The 16,891-nt window shown below is 35.7% G+C and overlaps 1 protein-coding gene across 2 annotated transcripts in view; it reads left to right on the top strand.

Moving 5' to 3' along the window:
• The window catches only part of LOC150110262 (A disintegrin and metalloproteinase with thrombospondin motifs 16-like), a 127,808-nt gene that overhangs the window by 52,261 nt on the left and 58,656 nt on the right, over positions 1–16,891 (top strand). For both annotated transcript variants that reach the window (XM_090398724.1, XM_090398731.1), the window contains 5 exons: positions 6,523–6,676; positions 7,065–7,163; positions 7,377–7,525; positions 12,482–12,545; positions 16,331–16,442. In XM_090398724.1, coding sequence (XP_090254850.1) covers positions 6,523–6,676; positions 7,065–7,163; positions 7,377–7,525; positions 12,482–12,545; positions 16,331–16,442 — 578 coding nt within the window. The remainder of the gene's footprint in view (positions 1–6,522; positions 6,677–7,064; positions 7,164–7,376; positions 7,526–12,481; positions 12,546–16,330; positions 16,443–16,891) is intronic.

Genomic DNA, 16,891 nt, shown 5'->3' with positions numbered 1-16,891 from the left:
TGTTTCTATGGACTTTAAGTGCATCTCTCACTGCACTGTTCATTTTGTTGAGATATTTTTTGTCTTGGGGTGCTCTAGTGTTGTGATATATTTTACCTTGCTTTATTTTTTTCCCCTGATTAAGTTCATTATGTCATCTGGTAGTCGTTTAGGCTTGAAAGCAATTGAATTTGAGGTGATAGATGCTATGGCTGTGTTGATTTGATCAGTAAGTTTATTGACTGCAGAATCAATTTCTTCCTTGGAATTAATATGAGGGATGGGATCAACGTAGTTTGGAAGCATTTTGGATAGTTTTTCCCAGGGAATGAAGGTGTGAGGCGAAGGGGGAAGTCCCCTCTGATAACCCAGTTGGAGCAGAATAGGATTGTGGTCTGATAATTCATTCAATGATTCCAGGGTGTACTGTAGGTTGACATTCTGAAGGACAGCTATATCCAAGACGTCGGATGAGTCAGTAGGACTGTGGTGAGTTGGCACTGAGGGGCCAGCCACAGTTGCGCAATTTGAGCTTGTGTAGTTAAAGAGGATGCGGCCATTCCTATTTATAGACCTACTGCTCCAGGCGTGATGTTGTGCGTTAAAATCCCCGGCAATAATAACCGGAAGTTTAACGCCGAGGATAGTATCCAGATCTGTAGTCAGCAATGTTCTAGATGGTGGGTTATAAGCAGCATAGGTTTTTATGTTTCCGACAGAATTTGTGATGACATTGATACCTGTGACTTCGAGATTAAAGGTTGTAGGAATGGCTACAGCATGATGGTTGATGTAATTTTTGATGAGGATGGATGTGCCACCACCTCTGTAATCCAGCCTGTCATTCCTGTAGAGGTGATATCCTTTGAATTTAGGATTGTCAGCAGGTCTTAGGTGAGTCTCATTAATTAATAATATATCCGGATTATATCTGTCATTGAATTCCTGCAGTTCTAGTATTTTGTTTTTAAGGCCGTTGGCATTCCATGAAATAATCATTAGAGAATCTGAGGGGTAAATTTTTTTCCTATGCATTGGAGAGTGCAGATAAAATGAGCTGTGTTTGCTGCAAGAAACTTTTTGTAGTGCCCAGTGATGGATTTGCATTATTGAAATCCTGTAACATATTTACAAGAGAAGAGGTGATGATGGCTGTTATATTTCAATGTGGGTTTGGCATATTCTGGTCATGGATTGCTTTTTTGGGGTGGGCCACGTCAGCATATGTTCTTGTTTGGTGTTGAAGATTTATTTTCTTTGGGGGCTCAGTTAATGGTGGGTGAACACCTGTCATCTTGTTGAAACTAATAGGAGCCTGATGAACTTGAGCTTCTGGGGCTGTCGTTTCTGATAGTGAGGTAGATTGACCTGATTAACTCACTTTGCCTGTTTTTTGGGTGGCAAATGCAGCCTCTGTAATTTGCAGGGTGGGGGCCACCACAATTAGCACACTTAGCCGGGGTGGTTTTTGGCTTGGAGCAGGTATGTGTGGGGTGGGTGTCACCACATTTTAAACATCTGTATTGAGCTTTGCACAACTTCTGGGCATGACCAAATTTTTGGCATCTATGGCACTGCCCAGAAGAGGGGCCTCTTCTTAAGTGGCTCCGGTGAGACCTTAAGCCCACAGATTGTCTTCAAGTTATAAATATCTTTATAGATATTGTGTATTTCCACCAATACCAGAGGCATAGAGGTCTTGTTAGATCTGTACATTCTACTGACTTTTATGGGAGGCAGATCTTGCATGTTGAGGTCAGCAGCTATTTCAACTGTTTCAATGTCTTCAGATACTCCTCGGAGTACCACTTTAAAATTTTTTTCCGAGGTGAGTGTGAAGGTATGGTATTGTATACCTCTTACATCCAATTCCTTGGTTAAATTTCTATAGTCAGTCACTGTAGTGGGCTGAATTTTGATGCCCTCCTCTGTGTTCTTGGCAGTGGAGTAATTTATCTGCAGGTTGGCCATGGTGGTTCTTAAGGCTGTCCATCTCTGCTTTTCCCTAAGAATGACTGGAGGCACCTTTTCATTGGTGGAGGCAGAGGAATCTGTGTTGGGGGCATCTTCATCCATGCTAATTTCGTTTGCTGACTCTGAGGCGAGAGTTTTGCGTTTTTTACGCGCGTGCCTCTCTCCTTGATCTGAATGAGTAGAGTCAGAGATTACTAGGTTTAATTTTTCCTCCATTTGAGGAGCGTCTTCATTTTGATCTTCATCAGTCTCTGGTGAAGAGTAAAGATTTAGGAAGCCGGGCCATTCAAGCTCGAACTTCTTAAGGAGTTTCTTTATGAAGCTGAAAGCCAGTCCTTTATCTAGAGAGTCTATAATGATACCAGGATCTATCATGTTTGATGGCCATTTGAGCTTAAATTTCCTTTGAAGTTTATTTACAAGTATAAGCGCTGGCTCTTCATCCAGCGAGAGGGCGTCCAAATCTAACACATTCATCATTGACGATTTGCGTATAAACGCAAGTAAATTGATCTGAAATAGATATGCTAACAATGGCTATTCTAAGCTGTTAGGCCTAACGAATCGCCCTCGTTGCAATTACAGTCCACTTACCTTTGCTGATGTTCTTAAATACAGTATAATCCGCAATTTAATGACTTTAAACACGTCTCTGCTAGTTAATCTAGCTGCTACACTACAAAACCAAAGTTTCTCATCATAACAACTATTAAAATCACTGATCATATATATAAACACTTGGCAACCGCCATCACGCACCAGCGGCACCTCACATAGTCCAGAAAAAAAAAAAAAAAAACATTTGCTGTTCTGCAGCTTTTAGTATTCTTCCATGCTGGATTACTTCATGTGAGGTTTACAGCATAGAATGTTACTGCTATCAAACCTTAGGACAAAAAATGAAATACAATGCGTCATTCAACAGACTTTGAATCTCATGATTGTCTATAAACTTCCGTCTCAAATCCCATCTTTGTTGTTCAGGAGAATGTTAAATTAAACAAATCTGTAGAAGTCCTTCCATGAACGACATGACGTCAATGTGCTATAGATTTTCTCTCTCCCTCTTTCCATGTAACAGGTGAACGATATTACATTGAAACACTAAAGTCTTTGGCTTTTATCTTTCAAGGCGATTTTTATAATACAGTGACACTTATTTATTTATTTATTTTAAATACTAAGGTTTGAGTTACGTCATAGTGAGAACTACTCTACTTAAGGTATTTCTCATGCATCGTGAGAATGGGCCTAGCATAAAATGCAAATCGATACTGGAATTCTTACAAAAAAACAACGGATCAATCACCAGAAAATATGGACATCTTCTTCCCATAGCGAAGGAAAAACACTTCTAAGACATCTGTAGACCTAATCTCTCATAATCCAGATTTAGATACTATAAGCGAATTCGGAGAGTTTACATTTAATAGGATTCGTTTTAATCACACTCAAGGTTTGATTATGGTTTTGTTTTAATCACACTCAAGGTTTGATTTTGATAACAAAAACCCTGCAGTGATTAAGGATATTTGTAATATTTCTGTGGTATTTTTTGTCAATAATAATGTTTAAGTAAAACTGGAAATTTATTTAATTTTTTTTTATTTCAAAAAAAAAAACCTAAAGAATTATTACAAATATCTATTAACCACACAATTGTTTTGATAGTCATGCATTTCTGAGTACTTTTCGATGGGAATGACAATTTTTAGCAAAATTTATTAGGAGTGTTAGAAAGGTGACCACATTACCTTTGAGTGTTTCATAATCTTTTCATCTTTCTTAGTGCAAGTCTCAAGTGACATTCAAAAAGATCTGTTCTTTAAACAACGTTACGACTTATCTAACCCTTCTTTCCCACGACAATAATGTATCTCTTTTTAACCTTTTGGACAGAAATGATATATATATATATATATATAATAAATTTTTTACCTTGGGGATATTGTATATTAGGATAACCAAGTTATTTTATAAACTGGTTATTTTAACTCCTAATCCCAAGTATGCAAACAATTAAGTTTGCGCCTGAAACAAAGTTCAAGTCTAAAGATGATACAACACCAGGGCAACTCATTGTAAAGGTGAGTAAAGCTCTGATCACTATTCTTAGTATTTTCCCATAATGTAAAGTACATCTCACTAGAAGATGTATAGTGCAATGCATTATGGGTGGAGTCACTACCCAGACCGGTTTCAACCTCTTTTAGGTCTCCTCAGTGAGTAGCTAGACTCTAAATACTATACCAAGGTTATAGTAATACGGAGCCTTATCAACTTTACCTATAGAAGTTGCAACAAGGTGTTTTTATTTTTAATAAAAATCTCTGGAGGAGATATAGTTGTAATAAATTTTTTACCTTGGGGATATTGTATATCAGGATAACCAAGTTATTTTATAAACTTGGTTATCTTACATCTATATCTTCTCCAGAGATTTTTATTAAAAATAAAAACACCTTGTTGCAACTTCTATAGGTAAAGTTGATAAGGCTCCGTATTACTATAACCTTAGTATGAATTTGGAGATGCGGTGATTAATACACTTGGATGGTAATGAATGGCAATGCCGTAGCCAATGAAGTTCTAACTGAGGCTCGACTATTGCTGTTACCCTCCTGCCATGATCAGAGCTTTAATAGCTCAATAACACCTTATCCCTACACTATCCTCTACAGATAACGGGGAAGATGAAAAGCATTCTTGCTGCGCCCCTTTAAGCCAGTCCTTTTAAGGACTTTAAGGAACCTTAGTATTTAGGGTCTAGCTACTCACTGAGGAGACCTAAAAAAGGTTGAAACTGGTCTGGGTAGTGATGACCCCACCCATAATGCATTGCACTATACATCTTCTTGTGAGATGTGCTTTACATTATGGGAAAATACTAAGAATAGTGATCAGAACTTTACTCACCTTTACAATGAGTTGCCCTGGTGGTGTATCATCTTTAGACTTGAACTTTGTTTCAGGCGCAAACTTAATTGTTTGCATACTTGGGGTGTAAAAATTAAGTCTGCTGTGTAGTGCTTAATACTGTGAGTCTAATATCCCATGCATCTAAAATTATTTTAACCATTGTTAACAAACAAATTGAAAGAGCCATAAGCGATGAATTGAGTGAACAACAGCTTCAGAAGAGGAATGGGAACCATTAATGCTATCCTGGAACTAAAAATACTAATAGAAAGATCTATTAGAAATACTAATAGAAATCACTTAAAAGAAATAGGAATATTTACATATGCTTCATAGACTTTCAGAAAGCTTTTGACTGGGTAGAACATAATAAAATGTTCAATATATTAGATAAATTAGACATAGAAGATTATGTACTTAAGATTATAAAAATGATTTACACCAAAACAGAAAATGCAGCTGTTTAACGATGAGACTTTTGTAGTGAAAATAAAAAGAGGAGTTAGACAAGGCCTTTCACTAAATCTATTTAATATCTATATCTATAGTGAGACAGTGATGAAAAAGATTGAAAAACAAAAAATAGGAATTAGTATGAATGGTATAAAATACAACAATCTTAGATATGCTGATGATAATATTATTCTAATAGCAGAAAATAGAAACAAATTAATCAAATTACTGCAGCTACTAATTGAAGAAGGTAAAGAATTTGGATTAGATATAAATGTAAAAAAAGATCAAATTTATGAAAATCTCAAAAGGAAGCAGATCCGAGCCACAAATATTCATAAACAATTTAAAATTGAACAAACAACAGAATACAAATATTTAGGCATCTACTTTACTGCAGATGGAAAGGAAGATAAAGAAATAAGAATAGCCATAGCTAAAGATGCATTCTGGAAAAATAAAGATTTACTCAGAAGTTCTGTGAGTATCGAGACAAAGAAAAGAATGATAAGAACATTAGTGTGGCCAATTTTCACATATGGAAGTGAGACCTGGATATTCAAGAAGAGAGGAGAGCTCTGAAAATCCCATGGACAAAACATGTGACAAATACAAATGTCCTACAGCAGAGAATGAGAACACAGAGATCTTTACCAGAGAAAGATGAGATTGGCAGGACATGTACTGAGAAGTTCAACAGGACAGAGGATACTAATAGGTTTAGAAGGAAAAATTATGGGAAAAGGATCAAGTTGTAAAAAACGAAGGACATGGCTTGAAGATATAAGATCATGGACAGGATCACATGGCTATGCAGAAACAAAAAGGAAAGCCACCAACAGAGAGAAGTGGCAGGACATGGTGCTGCACCCTCTTACTGAGGAAGCTACATGAAGAAGAAGTGTGGTGCTTCGCGCTCCCACTTTGCACTGTCTTTAGGATTGCAAATGTTTATGTGTTTCGTAAATTTATTAAAGAGAAACTTTAGAAGTAGAAAAAGATAATTCTATCTTTTTCTAGTTCTAGCAAATTGAAATTATTCAGCATCAGCAGTTAGTTCTGTTGAACATCAGAAATATTTCGATCTATAAACTGTGAACATTAAAAAAAATTGTAGTGCTAACTAGTGCATATTGCTTCGCAAACTTTGCTGAATGCATTTCTACCTAAGTTATGTTATATTTTCACTCACTTTAGTTCCACACGAGCATATTGCCTGGAAAACGAGCCTCGATATAATGGAGAGTTCAAGTTCCCCGACAGCTTGCCTGGCCAGATGTATGATGCGGATATGCAGTGTAAACTTCAATTTGGAAGTCGCTCTCAACTTTGCGTCCTCTATCATAATGACGTAAGTCCCGTTTCGCTTATTTTAAATGCTGAAAACATTTAGAATAAGCATTTGAACAATTAATTAGTAATGAGGAGATTGTTGAAATAAGAGAAGTCAAAGGTGTTTTGCATCTGCTGTGCCTTTATCTGTTTGTGTAGTTCTATAGTTAATAATGAGGTACGCTGCATTTTATAGGCATTTTAAAAATTGGTTTATAACTAATTTATGTGCTTTGTAGCTCTTAAAGGAAAGGATAATAAATATTCATCGATGTTTTATCGCTAAGTTGCAATTGTATTTGCTTAGCAGTGCAATACCAAATCAAATAACTTGTTATCATTCCACGTTATTTTCCCTTTATACTGTACTGCGTAATTAATTCTCATATGTTTTATTCTGTTCTTAGCACGATCTTTGCAAAGCATTGTGGTGTTTACGTACTGGACGAGAATGCGAAACGAAATTTTTACCTGCTGCCGAAGGGACCCCTTGCGGACACAATAAGGTAAGCTGAAATGAATCAATATCAAGTAAAAAATAGTTTAAAAACATTATTAATAATATAATTATTAGAATTACTGAGACATGTAACGTCATAATAATAATAATAATAATAATAATAATAATAATAATAATAGTGCTACTACTACTACTACTACTACTGCTAATAGTAGTAGTAGTAGTAATAAATTATCAAATGCATTAAAATTATTTTTAGTGGTGTCGTAGAGGTGGGTGCGTAGCATATGGAGCTGATGGTCCATTACCGCTAGATGGAGGATGGGGACCGTACAGTCATTGGACTTCTTGTTCCAAAGAATGCGGAGGAGGGATTATGTACAAGGAAAGATTCTGCAATAATCCTAAGTAAGCAATCTTTATTCTTAGGTATTTAGTAGACAATTATGCAATAAGTAAATTATTATCATTGCTGTTATATTTATTATTATACCGGTGTTCAAGCTTCTTCGCGATATTGGCCTTCAGTGATTTGATCTTGGGAAGCATCACGGGAGAGAGGCCACCGTCCCATCCTACACTACACTAGACTAATTTACCTCTCAATGTACTGTTCATGAACCCATGTGTTTTCCGGTTGATAATGTCAATTTTGCGAAATCAAAAACCTTAGTTTCCGAATGAAACCCTGTTATCTCCGTGTAAGACTGGCTGACTCAACTTAATGAGCTGATCATTTTTTGAACTAACGTGTGATAGGTACTTATTTGAATTTCGTTCAAATAATCACCTACATGTTTTTTTCGAATATGCATTTATATATCCATGTGTGTGTGGCTGGTAATTTTCGGGTTTTATAATTTTCTTAATTCACTGGATTTCAGTTAGCAAATATGTAAAATAAAAAAAAAGTGGAGTTTAATTTAACCTTAATATTTAATTCAGTTAATTTATGGTATAATCACATGATCTGAAAATACATGAAGTTAAAATCTGCTACATATGCTTTGTTAGCCAACAGAAAATGCAAATAGCAAATAGCTGGCGTCCATAAAAGTAGGCTACATAACGGTGTCTTGTTTTGAGAGAGAGAAGGGAATGTTTTCTTCAAGCATTTTATAATGATGACTATATATTTTACCCTAACCGAAAAGACTAATAGGCTCATATCTCGTGACTGAATGATTTTGCCACGTGTGAACTGTCTGGAAAAGAGACCCAGCTTCAAATTCCGTCTCTGATGGGAAGACTCAGTTTCCTTATCTTTCTTTCTTCATCTTCTTCCAAAGAAATCTTTTTCAGTCAGTCTTTAGACCAAACGGCAAAAGTTTTGTTTGTTTTTTATTTCCTTTAACTTCTTACGGTGCAGAATAACCACAACATGAATATACGCATTTGCAAAACAGCAAATAAATGTACTAATGACAGCCCTTCCCAGCGTAGTAAAATAAACAGATCGCTAGATTACAATCAACCCACGCAAGAGAAAAATAACTTAGAGAATAATGATAATGACAGGTATAGTAATAGATTTATAAAGCGCATCTTTACATCTAACGGTAAAATCATTAAAGTTTAATAATTACATGACGGGCGAGGGTCCTTAATGGGCTCTTTCTATTTGCCAACTGACGAGTTCCAAAGGAATGAGACTATGGAGAAAATCAGCTGGACACCGAAAGCAGTCATGTGACCGAAATTTATTATGCTATTATGCGCGGTCGTTCTTTTTCTTTTACAGGTGGCTGAATACCAGCTGCTTTAGGAGGCTGCTGACTTCATGGACGCTGTTGACGTCACATGCAAGACTTAGTAAAGATGTGGCGTTAACAGGCAGCCTCCACTTTATTACCATACCAAGCAATCATGATTATTCATGATTAAATCTCAGCTTTCATATAAGTAACTGCAGTCTAATCACAGATACCATTAGAATTTAATTATGGATTAAAGTGACTTGAATGGTTTGTTGTTCATGTTATCGCATATATAAAGTCGTTGTGCAACTTTAATAACTTTGGACGTACATATGATAGAAATGCACTGTAAACAATAAAAGCTTAATCATTACGTAGTTTTTATATATTATGTTGTCATTTTCTGTTAAAAGATTTAATTTATTTGCAGATTCTTTTGCAGATTGAAAATAGTGACATCTAAACAAAAGGTTAACTCTGCTTTATGGCTAAGAGAATTGACATCCATAACAATTGTGAGAATAAGATTCACGGCTCATTACATGACAGATGCATTACATAGGAACTCAGTTAACATATGGCCGAAAAAAGTTTAGAGAACTTGAGTCAGTCAATGACAAACTAATTCGGGAAGCCATCAATCAGCGAGGAGTCACTGGCCATAGTCCAAGAAACATTTGAAAAGAATCTACCAAATTTGGTGCTGCATGCATTTGCTGAACTAGTTCTACCATTAACAGTGCACCAAATTCTGAAAGTGGAACTGCATAAATTTCCTTACAAGTTTCATGGGTCAAATGTTACAGGAAGAAGGCTATCATGCGAGTTGTCTTCTTCTTCTTTTAACACTTCTTGTACAGAAATGGTACAGGAAAGACATTTCTGTAATCAAGAAAGAAGACTCCCATGCAAAGACCTTGATTTCTTTTAGCAAATGATGTCATTCCCTCATTCCCGATAGGAAGTAAGCAGAGTTGCTATAGTCCAAACTAACTCTTGAAGACAAGTAGGCAGGTCACTCCATCTTTCAGCCTTTACTGGTAGGTAGTGAGCCCAGTCTTTCAATGAACTGAAACTTTGTGGTCTTAGTTCATTGGTAACACATTGATCAACCCTAGCTTTTGTCGGAGCTCACAGTCAAAAGCAACTTTCCAGGAGAGAGAGGGGGAGGATAACTCTTCTCCGTTCTACCAGCAGTCTCTCGGGACTTAGGTTAGAACTCGTGACTATCCGAAAACGTCGTTGGGAAGTCACACTAGATGAACATAGAAGAATTTCTCTAGTTGCAACTGAAATCAAATATATGACGGTGTCTTTCCCGACAGCCCAGCAGTATAGAAGCAAACGCCATTTTTGGATCATAATTTAGCCACAATTGTTGTCATCATTCTGAAATACGTCACACTGCATGGAAATCCACACAGTCTTCTAAATGTTACATTTTGTGACTTGAAGAAGAGTAAAATAATGATCCTTCACATAAGTCATAAAAAGAAACACAACAGCATGGTTTTGCAAAGGGTAGATCATGCCTCAATAACTTGCTCACGTTTGATAACACAGTGACGGCTGAACTGGATAAGGATAATAAGTATACAGTGATACTGTTGGACCTTGCTAAGGCCTTTGACAGGATACCACATGGAATTCTAATCAGTAAACTGCAGTATATGGGGATGGATATTGGGTTGGTGAGATGGACAGGAGGGTGGTTGATGGAGAGCTATCAGAGAGTAGTTTATTCAGGGATAGAGTCCAAAAGACAACCTGTGACTACTAGTGTGCCGCAGGGTTCTGCTCTTGGACCACTATTGTTTAATTTATTCATTAACGATATAGGAAAGGATCTGAGAGGAACTCTTCATTTGTTTGCTGATGATGCAAAGTTGGGTAGGGCAATAGTGAATGCACATGATGTCAAAATTTTGCAGAATGATTTGGATAGATTGGAGGACTGGGCTAAGGAGAATGGATGTCAATTTAATGTGGCAAAGTATAAGGTTATACATTTTGGGATGAAAAGATTCGCAGCAGTATACCATATTGGTGGAACTGTACTCCAGGAGATTGGCGAGACCAGGGATTTGGGAGTGTTGGTGGATAGGGAGTTGAAGTTTAGGGGGGCACATCGCAAAAGTGGCTAAATCAGCTCATCAAATCACTTCATTACTGAAGAATACTTTGACGAGCAGAGACAAACAAGTTATTGTTCCTCTGTATCGAGACTTGATAAGACCCCATCTTGACTACTGTGCCCAGATCTGGACACCATGGTTTCTTCTTGATGGGGAGGAGGTGGAGAGGATCAAGAGGTGAGTGACCAAGATGATAGTAGGTCTATGGAATGAACCATATGAGAACAGGTTGAAGATTTGTGGGCTGCAGAAATTGGTTGATAGGCAAAAAAGGGGAGATATGATTGAGACATTCAAATTACTAAACGGTTTCTATAAGATTAATTCAGAGGATATTTTTGAGAATAGGACTGGTGGTGGGAGGACTAGGGGCCATCCATGGAAACTGGACAACAGTATGGTCAGCAAGGGTGTTAGAACTACTTTTTTTACTTGGAGAGTGGTGAACGAGTGGAATAAGTTGCCAGAGTCTTGTGGGTACCATGACTGTGAATGGGTTCAAGGCAAAGTATGATAGATACTGTGTGGATGTTGAATAAATGTTCTTGACATGATGTTTAGGGCCTCCATTGATGAGTCTAAGGACTCCTTGGAGTTCCCCATAATAATAATAATAATAAGTCAAAAAAAAAGAACTCATCTACAACCTAAAACTTTTCAGATTAGACAATAGTACATTTAAAATATATAAAATCGTTTACAAATTGCAATGAAAAGAATCGAAATAAAAATCAAAATAAATTTATCTGTAAAGTTTAAAGACAAAACTTCATGCATGAATGAGTAATTTTGCATAAATCGCACTTGCTTTCATAGCACTATGATGCCCTAAGAAAGACCCATTACTGATTCGATTTTATCGCAAACTATAGCAAGTTTTTCTTGGCCTTTATAGGCCAGTTCCTGAGTTAATCGATCTTTGGTACAGACAAGTAGGGTTTCCTCTCGAAAACTCAGTTTTTAATCTCACTTAGGCTTAGTTCCACAAGATGGCAGCCATTGTCTGCCATACTCTCTCTCACTCAAAAAGCATCGGTTCATTGAAAGCTTGAGTTCACTGTGAGTGAAGGCTGCTGAAGAATACCAGCCTATCTATTTATCTAGAAAAAGTTAGGGCTAAAGGAGTTTTGCCTACCTCCTTTGTGGAATACAAGGCATTAGAGGCCTAGTTTTTTTATAACTTTTTGAATTTACATAAAAATATTTTTATATCGTAATTCAGAACATTTTAATCTATTTTGAGGATCTGAATAATGAAAATTTCAAGTTTTTAAGTGACATTTTTGACATAGATGGGGAAGGGACCGATGCTTTAGAACGTTTGTTGCAGTAGGCAAATAATCTTAAAAAGCTCCATAATGTGAGATTTAAACATGATTCCTTATCCATTTTACATAGTAATCTAAATAAGTTATAGTATTGTCTTAAGAAAAAACTTACTTATGAGCTTATGAATAATACTTTGGTGGAATATTTTTATTTATTTATTTTAATAAAATATAGTGAAACGCTCATATTATTCTTATTTGCAGTCCAGGACTTGGAGGAAAGTACTGTCAGGGAGAGGACAGAATGTACAAAGTGTGTAACATTCAGGTAAGTTATATTATAGATGGATGACTGACACTCAGTGGTGAGCTATGGAAATTTTAACAAAGGGCTCGCATCGTCGAGCAAAAAAAAAAAAAAAAAAAAAAAAAAAAAAAAATTCGTATTTCACACAAAAACTTTTATTAATACAGCTTGTGTACAAATGCCAATCAAAAAAGTATGATGGGACAACCTGTAAAGGCTATCATTTTTAAACCAATATTTCGTGATATAAACATGAAATATTTGCACACAATTAACTGTGTTAATTTATCTTACATAAGAAAAACATTTTTAAATCAAAATATAATAAGAATAAAATCTTTTATAATGGTATATTAAATGGTCCGCATTTTTTATAAATATAATAAATTTCTTTTGTTTGCGATAGAAGTTTTACGACAAACAATCTATAAATAATAAATAAATATTATCTAAACACAATAATATTGAAGTACTGCAGGTTATATTGCTCTTTGTTTTTATACTTCAAGTCATAATCAACGGGAATTACACAGTCCAACACAATTTTTGCTGACTTTTATATGAGACTTGTTTTTCACTAATTTGGGTGCGCTGATTTCAAATATGAAACCCATTTTTCTCTATCACGTCAGGTTTTTCCTCTATGGCATTTTCTTTTTGCTAATTTGTAAGTTTTTGATATTTTTAAGGAGGCAGTACTATTTAGAGGATCAAAAAAAATCAATTTTTTAATATTATTTTCTAAAAGTATGTACTTTTAAAAATCTGTTCCTAACTTTTTATCAAGAAATTCGAAAAATTCCCGAAGATATAGCCTATTATTCAAAGCGGTGCGCAGATCAGAATCGGAGCGCTCACCGCTCTCGCTTGTTAGTAAACGAATAAATGCGTAAGAACCTGCAACGGCACGTACTGGCGCTTTGAATGCGAGAGAGGCCGATAATTAGATACATAATTACTTAACAATATTCATTAAAAATTACAAGATATTTATAAAAATATAACAATTTTACTTACACGAGTTTCAGGGAATAAATTTTTGTTTGTAGCAATTTCTGCTGTGTGTTCTGTTTTGGCAATCCCTTTGAATACTCCAACAGTAGTCGGTCATCATGTGAGAATCCCATCTTCCTTGGTACCGATTTTCCATAGTTTTTAAGTCTTGATGAAATCTTTCGCCTTGTTCATCGCTTACAGCATCTAAATTCTCGGGAAATCTATCAAGATGACTGTATAGGAAATGAAGCTTTATGCTCATGTTGCAACCTAGGCGCTGGAAATTTTCAAGCATTGTTTCCACTAGATCTTTGTAATTGCACGCTTTTTTGTTTCCAAGAAAATTATTCGCAACCATCGTAAATGAAGTCCAGGCCTCTTTCTCAATTTCGTTCATAGAGTTGATGAAATTTGGGTCTCTCATTAAAGTTCTAATTTGCGGGCCATCAAATACACCGGCTTTAATTTTTTCATAACTAAGTCGTGGAAATTTTTCACATATGTATTGGAAACAGTCACCTTGTAAATCTAAAGCTTTAACATACTGCTTCATAAGACCTAGTTTGATGTTTAGAGGTGGAAAAATGATTTTTTTTTCTCTGTCGATTAAAGGTTGATTTATAACATTCTGTTCTCCAACATTTAAGGATATTCTAAGAGGCCAATGTTTCTGACTCCAGTGTTGGTTTCTAGCTCGACTATCCCAGAAGCATAGAAAACACGGAAACTTTGTATATCCTCTTTGAAAGTCAAGTAAAAAGTTCACCATTTTAAGATCCACACAGATGATTCAGTTATGGTCTGTATATTTTAATAACTTCAGAACCTTTTTAATGTCCTCATATGTTTCCTTTAAGTGGACTGAATAGCCAATAGGAATTGAGCCATATACATTTCCATTGTGTAGTAAGACGCACTTGAGACTTCTGCTTGAACTGTCAATACATAAACGCCACTCATTTGGATGATATTGTACAACACTCATTTCAGTTAGCAAACCTGACACATTGTTACAGTAAACAAACCCACACTCATGTTTAAAATATTGTACAAGATTACTTTCCCTGCTACGATAAAAAATTATCTTCGTATCTTGCTCCAGTAAATTTTTTTCATTTGATCTTGAAGCTAACAATTCCGATGATTCCTTTGATAGGCCCAAATCTCTTACTAAGTCATTCAATTCCGCTTGAGTAAAACGTTGCGGTCCAGAACTAGAAATTAAATTTTCATTGTCTAAATCAACATCCGGGTCTTGCTCCTCAAGAACATCTGGCATATCCCGATCATGCTCATTCTCAAGTAAAGGAAGTCCTTTATAAATTGGCACGGCTATTTCATTGGAATGAGCAACTGGCCGAATTGCTGAGTCGAGATTTGGATACACAATTTTTTTTTCTTATTCTTCTTATTATAACCAGAAGTCTGAACTAAACAAAAATAGCAATCGTCTACGTGATTTTTCGGTTCACGCCAAATCATTGGAATGCCAAAAGCTAAGTTTGGCGTTTTCCCTTGCTCCACTGTCGTAAATTTTCTACACATGACTTCCACACTTTATTTGGAGCCCATGACTTGTCCTAATCTGCAATTTTTACGTCAAAATATGCAAAGTACACTTTCTTAACGAAATCAGTGATATTTGTCCTTTGACTGGGAACAGTAAAGCTGCCACAAATGTAGCAGAAGGAATCTACACTATCGACACAATTTCGAGTAGTAGACATGATGTATTTTCTTCACTGCCGTCTAACATGCAATTAACAAAACAAACAAACAAAAAAAAAAACCCAGAGACTTTATTGAAACGTTATAAGCGCTCATCATACTTTCACGATCGATTAACGATTGACTGATTTCGATCGTTCTTGGTCCGCTATGACGCATATCGCATTCATTTGCTTTAGGCAGTTGTCATTGCCTACTTTTCATCACCTAAATGTATTAGGTCGGTTATCGGCCTCTCTTGCATTCAAAGCGCCAGTACGTGCCGTTGCAGGTTCTTACGCATTTATTCGTTTACTAACAAGCGAGAGCGGTGAGCGCTCCGATTCTGATCTGCGCACAGCTTTGAATAATAGGCTATATCTTCGGGAATTTTTCGAATGTCTTGATAACAAGTTAGGAACAGATTTTTAAAAGTACATACTTTTAGAAAATAATATTAAAAAATTGATTTTTTTGATCCTCTAAATAGTACTGCCTCCTAAAAACTATCAAAAACTTACAAATTAGCAAAAAGAAAATGCCATAGAGGAAAAACCTGACGTGATAGAGAAAAATGGGTTTGATATTTGAAATCAGCGCACCCAAATTAGTAAAAAAACAAGTGTCAGATCATAATCAGCAGAAAAAAAAACTTTTGTTGGCCAGTGTTATCAATATCAAGGGGAATTATTTTATAGGTATATTTATTTATATGCGATTACCGAAAGTTAATTATTATTTGTAAAATGGTAGTAACAGTAATTATAATATTTTATTTAATAAAGTCACTTTGTTAGGTTACCGTATGAGTTTGTCGCTTAATATATTTCAAAAAATTATGTTTTTGTTTTTTTTTGAAAAAATAAAAAAAGTTAACAAGAACAAGGAGCTCGCAAATTTGAGAAAAATTTAATAAAGGGTTCGGGCGAGCCCCTTATAGTTCACCACTGCTGACAATCATTTTCTTAATCAACGTTTCATATACCGATTGAGTGAATAACAACATTACAATGCATATTTCATATAATAAATTGTCCATGAATTAAAAAATATAATAATTTTAAGACTAATCCAATTGAAAATCAATTATTTTATGGTTTTAGAAGTGTCCTAGTAATATTCCTGACTTCCGGTATCAACATTGTGGAATTTTCAACAATAGAAGTATTAAGGGAAGCCGATATGCGTGGAAACCTTACAACAGGGATTTGGGAGGTAAGTATGCAACTAATGTATAAATCGCTGATTACAAATATGTTGAAATGGGGAGGGGAGAACGATCATGTTTTGAATCTTCTTCTGAATTACGAAAATAATCCCTCAGAATTATTATTATTATTAATTATATGAAGAGCCAAAGGCTTCAATTCGGCAACATGAACTTATTTAAGTTAAGGGATATTACATCCCATATTGTTTCTTAGCCGAATAAGAAATTCAAAGAGTTTCATGCCGAAGATAGAAACTATATAAATTTCGGCGATTCCAAGCGTAAGCAAATATCTGGATAGTGCAACACCTGACCCATTTGGTAGTGCAAACTGAGGCAACTCATACCAAGAATAGTGATCGGAGCTTGCCCCACCCTTACTATGAGTTGCCTCAGTTTGCACTGCCAAATGGGTCAGGTGTTGCACTATCCAGATATTTGCTTACGCTTAGAA

This window comes from Typopeltis vanoorti, chromosome 1, assembly GCF_054136105.1.
Source record: "Typopeltis vanoorti isolate ZY-2024b chromosome 1, IOZ_Tvanoo_1.0, whole genome shotgun sequence".
Classification (NCBI taxonomy): Eukaryota; Metazoa; Arthropoda; class Arachnida; order Uropygi; family Thelyphonidae; genus Typopeltis; species Typopeltis vanoorti.
This window is presented reverse-complemented; position numbering and strand designations above follow the sequence as displayed.